This window comes from Moschus berezovskii, chromosome 1 (assembly GCF_049115385.1).
Source record: "Moschus berezovskii isolate FMDL1 chromosome 1, NW_MosBer_1.0, whole genome shotgun sequence".
Classification (NCBI taxonomy): Eukaryota; Metazoa; Chordata; class Mammalia; order Artiodactyla; family Moschidae; genus Moschus; species Moschus berezovskii.
Window position 1 is genome coordinate 117,554,462 of NC_142460.1, and position 10,021 is coordinate 117,564,482.

The 10,021-nt window shown below is 43.7% G+C and overlaps 1 protein-coding gene across 1 annotated transcript; it reads left to right on the top strand.

Annotated features, from left to right (window-relative positions):
- Positions 1-5,757: 5,757 nt before the first annotated feature.
- Positions 5,758-9,009, top strand: GHSR (growth hormone secretagogue receptor). The gene is made up of 2 exons (XM_055418732.2): positions 5,758-6,553; positions 8,705-9,009. Exons 1-2 carry the CDS (start codon positions 5,758-5,760, stop codon positions 9,007-9,009), a joined length of 1,101 nt encoding a protein of 366 aa, XP_055274707.1.
- The last annotated feature ends 1,012 nt before the right edge of the window (positions 9,010-10,021 follow it).

A 10,021-nucleotide genomic window follows, 5' to 3' on the forward strand; every position in this document is an offset into this window, starting at 1 on the left:
GACTCTGATGCTGGGAAAGGTTGGGGGCGGGAGGAGAAGGGGACGTCAGAGAATGAGATGGCTGGATGGCATCACCGACTCTGTGGACATGAGTTTGAGTGAACTCCGGGAGTTGGTGATGGACAGGGAGGCCTGGCGTGCTGTGATTCATGGGGTCGCAGAGAGTCGGACACGACTGAGCGACTGAACTGAACTGAACTGAACTGAGGTTGGTCATGACTTTCCTTCCAAGGAGTAAGCGTCTTTTTTGTCCAACTCTTTGCAACCCTATGGACTATAGCCTGCCAGGTTCCTCTGTCCTTGGAATTTTTCAGGAAAGCATGCTGGAGTGGGTTGCCATGCCCTTCTTCAGGGGATCTTCCCTATCCAGGGATCAAACCCACATCTCTTTGTCTCCCTCATTGGCAGGCAGTTTCTTTACCAGTAGTGCCACCTGGGAAACCCTATACATACTTAGTGGGGTATACTCTAAGGACAAAGAGAACTGCAAGAAAATCTCAAGCTTTATTTGCCAAGTTTACTATTAACAGTAGTGCCGATGTTATTAGTTTGAAATCATTTAATGCATATTACAACATAAATGCTTATGTTGTTAAAGGCAGGATATTCAGCAGGAATATAAAACCATGTACATTAAGTAAATACTCAGAAGTTGAATTGAAATATCTCTAAAACTAATGACTCTTTAATTTTTTGTATGGGAATAATTTCAAACAAAGGAAAGTTGCAAGAATAATATAAAGAAATCATTCTACCCCTTCCCTGGATTCATTTATTATTCATATTTCCCCCCATTTGTTTTATCACTGCCTCTTTATCTGCAGCTTCTGTTTAGTTGCTTAGTTGTATCTGACTCTTTGCAATCCCTTGGACTGCAGCCTGCCAGGCTCCACTGTCCATGAGATTTCCCAGGCAAGAATACTGGAATGGGTTGCCATTTCCTTCTCCAGGGGATCTTCCCAACCCAGGGATCAAACCCAAGTTTTCCACTTAGCAGATAGATTCTTTACCACTGAGCCACTTAGGAAGTTCTCTGTTTATCTACACACACGTAATTATTATTCTGAAACAGAAGCATAGATCATGGTTAAGTGTATATTTTTAAGAATATTTTCTTTCACATAGTTATCAATTCCAGTAAACTTAACATTGATTCAATACTTCTATCTAATCTATCATCCATATTCTATAAGTTTGTCACTTAACCCAATATTGTCCTTTATAGAAGCTTTTATCCTCCAGTTTAGGATCCAGTCTAGGACAGAAATTAAAGTTAGCTGTTACATCTCTTTGGTTTTCTTTTGTCTGGAACATTTTCCCAGTCTTTCTTTGTCATATATAACATTGACAGTTTGGGAAAGAATTTTAAAAATAGAATATTCCCCATTTTGAGTCTGTCTGATGTTTCCTTGTGATTATTTTGAGATTGTGCATTCCTAGCTGGAATACCATGTAAGAGACTTTGTGTCTTTTACAGAGCATCACACTGGTGATGTCAATTATGATCACTTGCTAATAGTGTGTCTGATTTATCTACTGTATTATCATCATCTCATGACACTTTCAAAAAAACATTTATCCTAGCTCTGTTGATAGGGTCTAGGCCATAATATTATAGGAGCAATAACCATCCCTACTGCCCAAACTTAAGTTTCTAAATGCCATTCCCCACTATAAGGTACCAAGAATTCCTGGAGAAATAGCTGCTCCCAGGTCTAGAATAGGGAACTTACATGGTAAGTTACTTACAAGTGGTGTTTTACTGTGCCACACATTTTGGCAAAGAAGTTCTCAAAATCTAAGCAAGGCATGTCAGAGGCCCTGGAGCCAGCTTGAAAGGGATCTCATTAGCCAAAGATAGGATAATTTAAGCATCAAAAAGAAAAAAAATACTGTAATTTTGACTGCTTCTCACTGAATATATGAAAATCTATGAATCCATAATAATACTCCTCAAAGGATAAGGTATGTTGGGTTTTTATGCTCCAGTGTGGTTTTGTGCCTATCTGAACAGTTTAGCATGCTCTGCTTCATCTATTGGAACTCAGTTTTGAAGATCCAGCTCAGATGGTACTTCCTCTGAGAAGACTTCCCTAAAACCTCTATGCAGTTCATTGTTTTCCCATATTTCAACAGAGCTCATTGTACATGCCTCTTTAAATGCACATATCAAACTGTACTGGAATTGCTTGTTTAACTGTACTTTTCTCTCCATAATATAAGTTTATAAATACAGGACCTTTCTGACTATTTTTATTTGTCATTCCTAGTACCTGACACCTACTAATAGAAAGTTTTATATATTTTTATAATATTATGTGTTATAAATGAATGAATCAATTTCTATAGTATCCTCTGTTTTTTTCTTCATCACACAATACAGATTTGTCTTTATTTTAGAAAATAATTGAATGCAATTAAAATCTGGCTATTTTGGCCAACATTTCAAATTTTTGTTATAATGGATTTTTAAGAAGAATTTCACCTATTTAATAGCTATTGCTTTCACACTCAGTAGATTAGAAATATGTCCCCACAATCTTTTCCTGATTCTTATTCTTAGGCTAAAGGCTCCTGTGGTATTTTTATTTATCCCACTGTTTTCTCCCCCTAGAGATCTGTCTATACCCAGAAGACTACTGATAATGTACAGTGCATGCTAAGTCACTTCAGTAATCTCCAACTCTTTGTGACCTCATGAACTGTAGCCCGCCAGGCTCCTCTGTCCATGAGGTTCTCCAGACAAGTATACTGGAGTGGGCAGCCATGCTCTCCTGCAGGAGATCTTCCCGACCCAGGGATGGAACCCACATCTCTTAACCTGCTGCATTGGCAGATGGGTTCTTTACCACTAGTGCCATATGGAGAACCCGATAATGTGGGGTTCAGTTCAGTTCAGTTCAGTTCAGTCGCTCAGTCGTGTCCGACTCTCCGCGACCCCATGAATCACAGCACGCCAGGCCTCCCTGTCCATCACCAACTCCCGGAGTACACTCAAACTCATGTCCACAGAGTCGGTGATGCCATCCAGCCATCTCATTCTCCGTCGTCCCCTTCTCCTCCCGCCCCCAACCTTTCCCAGCATCAGAGTCTTTTCCAGTGAGTCAACTCGTCGCATGAGGTGGCCAAAGTATTGCAGTTTCAGCTTTAGCATCAGTCCCTCCAATGAACATCCAGGATTGATCTCCTTTAGAATGGACTGGTTGGATCTCCTTGCAGTATAAGGGACTCTCAAGAGTCTTCTCCAACACCACAGTTCAAAAGCATCGATTCTTCGGCGATCAGCCTTCTTCACAGTCCAACTCTCACAACCATACATGACCACGGGAAAAACCATTGCCTTGACTAGACGGACCTTGGTTGGCAAAGTAATGTCTCTGCTTTTTAATATACTATCAAGGTTGGTCATAACTTTCCTTCCAAGGAGCAAGCGTCTTTTAATGTGGGGTGGGAAGTGTTAAAGTAAAATCTACTTGCTGTGTGAGGGCTTCTCATTTTGATGGCTTCTTTTGTTGCAGAGCAGGGACTTCAGTAGCTGCCCCCTGGCATGTGGGATCCTAGTTTCTAGACCAGGGATTGAACCCGAATCCCCTGCATTAGCAAGCAGATTCTTAACCAGATAATAATCTTAAGATTATTAATTATTCTTAATAATTGTAATAGATCTTTGCTCCAATATCTGTAACACAGCAGTAGTAACCTATGTAGCATTTTCCAGTAAGTTTCCTGTACTAAACTTCCAGTCTCTCTCTGTGTGTGGAATCTTTCATGCACATATGCATACGTCCAGCCTTAAATTTTTGTGGACTTTAAAGCATTAATAATTTAGTCGGTAGAGGTAATATAAACCATCTGCTGCTGCTAAGTCACTTCAGTCGTGTCCAACTCTGTGCGACCCCATAGACGGCAGCCCACCAGGCTCCCCTGTCCCTGGAATTCTCCAAGCAAGAACACTGGAGTGGGTTGCCATTTCCTTCTCCAATCTGTCAAAGGCATATACAAAGGCACTAAAATGCTTTGGGAAAGCTGTCTCTCATACAAAGTCAATTTAGGCCACGGGTAAATGAGTGTGAACAGGCGCGATCAACGAAGCCACTTAATATGAGTCTGTGTTTGGGAGGAATCTCCCGGGTCCCTCCTGGAGCTGGACTGAGGCCCTGAGGCCAGAAGTGAAAAAGGTGAGAGCCGGCGGACCTCAGCAGTGTGAGCAGTGCCGCGAGGTAGGAGGAGCCGGTCGCTGGCCGCGGTGCTGAACAAGCTTGTGAGCTGCCACCAGGTTGGCCCGCCGGAAGAGGCCCGGTGGGTTAGTGAGTTAGAGGGCAGCCTCCAGTTTCGCTCCTTACTTTGTGGATTCTTGGCTCCGAGCAGAGGACACAGTGGCCGCGTCCAGAGAGAGTCACCTGGAGAGCGTAGAGGCAGCCTCCGACCCATACCCACGGAGCGCAGCTCCTGCTCCTCAATAGCAGTAACAGCAACGCTGCTGCCTATATTTATGTATTGAGCTACAACTCTGTCCCCAACACTCTTGACATCCATTCTCAGTGGTTTTCACAACATCCTCGAAATGTGAAGCAAAACTGTTAATGATTTACCCAAAGGCTGATCTTTCTTATCCATGCCTCAAAAAATGTTTACTGATCACCCTCAACGTACCAGCCTTACAGCCTCTGCTACGCCCCCTTTACCAGCTCCCCCCCCTCCACCACGCTAGCACGCCCCTTAGCTTTTCTTCCTCCTCCTCCGAGGTTTGCTGCAGCAAAAGGAATCTCCTACACAGCACATGCCCTACCACCGTCCAGTTGGGAGACTGCATAAAGGGCTGGAATTCACAACAATGTATTCACACATCTTGCTCCTTCGTTCTCAGAAGTCCACCAGATGGGATATTCAAATCTAGTACCTGAGTCCCCAGCTCGCTGTGTGACCTTGGACAAGTGGCCGCACCTCTCTAAGCCTGCTTCTCCTCGCTAAGACGATGGTAGGTTCCAGGACTGTGTGAGGCTCTTCCCAGCTGCGCACGGTCTCCTCTCCCGTCGGAACACTCCCTACCTCCCTTTCCCAAGCTCAGTCGTGCTCTCTCAGTTTTCGACACCAGGTTTGTAGCCAGCTCTAACCCTTGTTGAGGCAGGTCCCGAGAACTGAAGGTGTTTCCCCCACTATCCCCGCCCCCATCCTCGGGTGTGATCTGCCTCTAGGGCCACACTGGGCACGCAGCGCCCAAGGCTAGTCGGGGAGCGCTCCCGCGCGCTCCAGCTTCGCGGTGCCGGGTCTCCGCTCCGCAGCGCTTTGGGAAATGCGAGATGCGGCTGGAGCCTGAACGCAAAGGGGAAGCAGAGTTGGTGAAGCTACCCCAGTGACAGGTACTTGTGTGGAGGCCGGCTGGAGGCTGGGTTGGGAGAGAGGGTCTTTGGGAGAGAAAGTGGGGGTAAACGAGAGGTGCCAGAGCTCTGGGTCACTCTGTCCATCTCACCACCAGTGTGTGTGTGTGAGTGTGTGTGTGAGTGTGTGTGTGTGTGTGTGTGTGTGTGTGTGTGTGTTCCTGCCTCCATCTCTCTCCCTCCTCCCAGCCTCAGGCTCTGAATCTCACCTTCTCGCTCCGCTACTACCTCTCCTCTCTCTTTCCAAGCATCCTCCCTGAGAGCCCGCGCGCGCTCCTCCCTCGCACTCTTTCGCGCCTAAGGAGACCTTCTCTCGGACCGGCCGGATCCAGCCTCTCAGCGCAGTCGCGTCGCTGAACCGGTAAGCAGAACCGGCAGCATGTGGAATGCGACGCGGAGCGAGGAGCCGGGGCCCAACCTCACGCTGCCGGACCTGGGCTGGGACCCTCCCCCCGACAACGACTCGCTGACGGACGAGCTGCCACCCCTCTTCCCCGCGCCGCTGCTGGCGGGCGTCACAGCCACCTGCGTGGCGCTCTTCGTGGTGGGCATCGCGGGCAACCTGCTCACCATGCTGGTGGTGTCGCGTTTCCGCGAGCTGCGTACCACCACCAACCTCTACCTGTCCAGCATGGCCTTCTCCGACTTACTCATCTTCCTCTGCATGCCCCTCGACCTCGTGCGCCTCTGGCATTACCGGCCCTGGAACTTGGGCGACCTGCTCTGCAAACTCTTCCAGTTTGTCAGCGAGAGCTGCACCTACGCCACGGTGCTCACCATCACCGCGCTGAGCGTCGAGCGCTACTTCGCCATCTGCTTCCCGCTGCGGGCCAAGGTGGTGATCACCAAGGGCCGGGTGAAGCTCGTCATCCTGGTCATCTGGGCCGTGGCTTTCTGCAGCGCCGGGCCCATCTTCGTGCTGGTCGGAGTGGAGCATGAGAATGGCACCGACCCTCGGGACACCAACGAGTGCCGCGCCACCGAGTTCGCCGTGCGCTCCGGACTGCTCACCGTCATGGTGTGGGTGTCCAGCGTCTTCTTCTTCCTGCCTGTTTTCTGCCTCACTGTGCTCTACAGCCTCATCGGCAGGAAGCTGTGGAGGAGGGGACGCGGCGAGGCGGCGGTGGGCGCCTCGCTCAGAGACCAGAACCACAAGCAAACCGTGAAGATGCTGGGTGGGTCTCAGTGCGCCCTCGAGCTCTCCTCTCCGCGCCTTCCCGTTCTCCCTGAGTCTCCCTCTCTCTCCTGTTTCCTGAAGTATATGTTGCCCCATAAATTTCTCAATTATTCTCTCCTGTTGTGGTCTTGAGCCCTCTCTTTGGTCTCTAGTTTCTCTGTCGTGTGTCTTTTATGTTTTTGTTTTCCATTTTTTTCTCTGTCTGTTTATCTCTGCTTTCCTCTCTCCTTTCTCCTCCCCTTCTCTCGCCCCTTGACTTTCTCCTTTGGTCTCTTTCTCTTTGTGTTTGTCTCATTCCTCGTCTCTCCTTCTGTCTTTCATGGGAAAATGTCCCACCTTTGTGTTTCTCTAAAATGTAGTGCGTATTAGCCTAGAAACTTCGTGTCAAAACTGAGATCTTTCATTAAAGAATCTATTGTGGTCTTAAAGCATTAAAGTTGATGTTAAGCTTCTGCCTCAATATGTAGATAACTAAGTTGCATTAAGAAAAGCAGGTACTGGGAGTGGGGAAAATCAGGCATTGACTCTGGAAAGCATTCATTGGTAAATTTAACCAAAGATGTGATACTTTGGATAATTCTATCAGAGAAGATTCATTTTTCTTTCAACATTGTGGTTTGCTTTCTGACTTGTATTTTTTTCAGATAATTGCCTCAATTCTGTTTATCCTGATGCTGTTTATACAGCTTTGTAAGGAAGTACTGGGATCTCTGTTTTCATACTTACCTTTCTCTCCAAGTAGGAAAGGCTAGATAAACTAGGATAGGCAGGCTTCCAACATGAGAAAAGGAGAAGGGGTGGAAGCTGGTAGGACTTACTATCTCTCCCCAAGTGAGCCTTCAGAAAACATCTGGATGCAGTGCCACACTGGAGTGTTAATGGAATAGTTATTCCATAAATTCAGCTTCCGTAACTATATGTGTTTGGTACAAGTAATACAAAGTGTGTTCACATCCAAGTGACATTGTAATTCTACTTGCTTTTTTCAAAACCAGAATCTTTACATTTTATTATTTGGACATTGTAGTCAACATTTTGTACTTATTTGCATATGTAGTGCTTCTTAGAAGTCATTCCAGGATGATTTTGCATTGTAGTTTTACAGTTCCTGAAATCCTGTATATTAAAGTGATAGAGTTTATTCAAAGAATGTCAGTTTTGTATTTTTTTAGACCAGTGATTCTCATAATATAACTAATAGATCGAAATCTTCTGGTGCTTCTCAAGGGACTTTAAATTCATGTTGTTGCTGGGGCAGTCAGTCGCTACTATGCAACTTAGTTTTGAGAGTACATTTAATAATTTTCTCTACTTTTATTTTTAAACTGTTGATCATCCTCACTGGTGTCTCAATACCGATGCTAATTTTGTTTTGCCTTGACAACTGGAAGGGAATCAATCATTTGAGTGATTCCCTAAAGTGGTACAAGGACCAGAATATTTTTTTCTGTTATTTTTCTTCTGATTTCTGAATTTTAAAAAACTTAACCTAGAAACGCAAAGGTCTTGAAAAAAAAAAGCTACCTTACATGGGCAAAATTAAAACCTGGGTGGATGATCATGAATGTTAGTTGGTTTTATGGCCTTTTATTCCTTACTTATGTCTATTTTAGGTGGAAAAGTCTTATTCATCTCTATGGTTCTCAATCCTGACTGAATATTCAATCTTTTCTAAAACTTTAAAAAGAAAAAAAAGAGAATAGGTGTCCTGGTCTCCTTTCTAGAGATTTTAATTTAGTTAGTTTGTATTATATCCAAGGAATCTGTGCCCCAGGAAACACTGATACATAACTGTGGCTGAGTACAACCACATTATCTCATATAGGTTTGATCTAACACATATGAAATGGTGGACTATTGAGACTAGATTGTCAAGTTACTAGAGTCAATACGTCAACTCAAGCACAAAATTACTAAAGTAGTTGTAAAATAGAAATGATTGGAAAGCTTAGTGAAAATGGTTGAACTGTTGGTCCAAACAGAGTCAATCTTGGTTAAAATATAGGAATGGGGAAGAGCAAAACATGATATTTTTCTGAAGTCAATTGTCATACCACACATGATCAAAACAAGTCCATATCTTCAAAAGAGACTGTGGTTTGCTATGACATGTCTTGAACTGACGTTCTCTTTCTCATTGTCTTTTCAGCTGTAGTGGTTTTTGCTTTCATCCTCTGCTGGCTGCCCTTCCATGTAGGACGATATTTATTTTCCAAATCCTTCGAGCCTGGCTCTGTAGAGATTGCCCAGATCAGCCAATACTGCAACCTCATCTCTTTCGTCCTCTTCTACCTCAGCGCCGCCATCAACCCTATTCTCTACAACATCATGTCCAAGAAGTACCGGGGGGCAGTGTTCAAACTTCTGGGATTTCAACCCTTCTCCCAGAGGAAGCTCTCCACTCTAAAGGATGAAAGTTCTCGGGCCTGGACAGAATCTAGTATTAATACATGATCAAGCACGTTGCTCAGTAAAGTCATCACTCATTATTCTTTACCAAGCCATAGCACAGCAGAACTTGGGAGGAAGTTTGAAGGTTAATTTTGGAATTAGGGACACATAGGTCTGAAAACAATTGGGAGCAAGAAAAGATAAACTTTGTAGTGTGTGAGCAGTTTGATTTGATTGCACACTCATCAGTGCTATCATACGCAATTTCTGCATATTTCACTGCCTATCATTTTTGCATTCTGCTGTTGGTGCTAGCAAGGGCTTTGCAGTTCAGAGAAGGGAAGTAGTGTAGAGAGGGCAATTAGGTCACTTTTTACTAGACAAATTCTAATTTTTTTTTCATAATGATGTTTTTATTAAAAGAATAAAAAATGTAAAATATGACTTTCAGAAGCTAGCAAATTTCATAGAGTTCCAGATCAGTGCTGTCCAAGAGAAATATGATGCAAAGTACTTAAGAAATCAATATAAAATTGTTAATGAGAATTTTATGTTTTTTATGTTAAAGTTTTTAAAATCTGGTTTGTTTTTTAAATTTTAAGTTCACCTTAATTTGGACATTGGGTATTCATCAGTAATACTTGATTTATTGCAATTTTATAAATTTTGCAGAAGAAAAAGTAGATTCATTAACCTAAGTTGTCTAAACATACTTAAATTTTCTCTAATAACTAAAATAACTATAAGCTCTTAACTTTAAAATTAATTGAAATTAGAAAGTCAGTTCTTCAAGTTGCAATATTCACATTTCAAGTGTTTCAATAACCAAATGTGGCTAATGGCTACCATATTGGACAATGCAGCTCTAGAGTATATGGAAAATTATTGTTAATCTCATACAAATGCTAAAAATAAATACTCATTTCCTGAAATGTTTTTATAGTGAAATTAGCATAAGAGAGTTTTAGAGTGGTAAATTCTAAGGATTATACCTGAATGCCCTGTAATTTCTGCTTGGGAGAAAATGGATATGAACTATAATATGCATGCATTTTTAATCAAGTTGGGTTGCACG

What these genes read in the sequence shown, in the direction of transcription:
- GHSR (XM_055418732.2), top strand. Translation starts at nt 5,758, where the DNA reads ATGTGGAATGCGACGCGGAGCGAGGAGCCGGGGCCCAACCTCACGCTG. An exon ending in GCAAACCGTGAAGATGCTGG is followed by an intron (nt 6,554 to 8,704) that starts GTGGGTCTCAGT and finishes TTGTCTTTTCAG; the next exon opens with CTGTAGTGGTTTTTGCTTTC.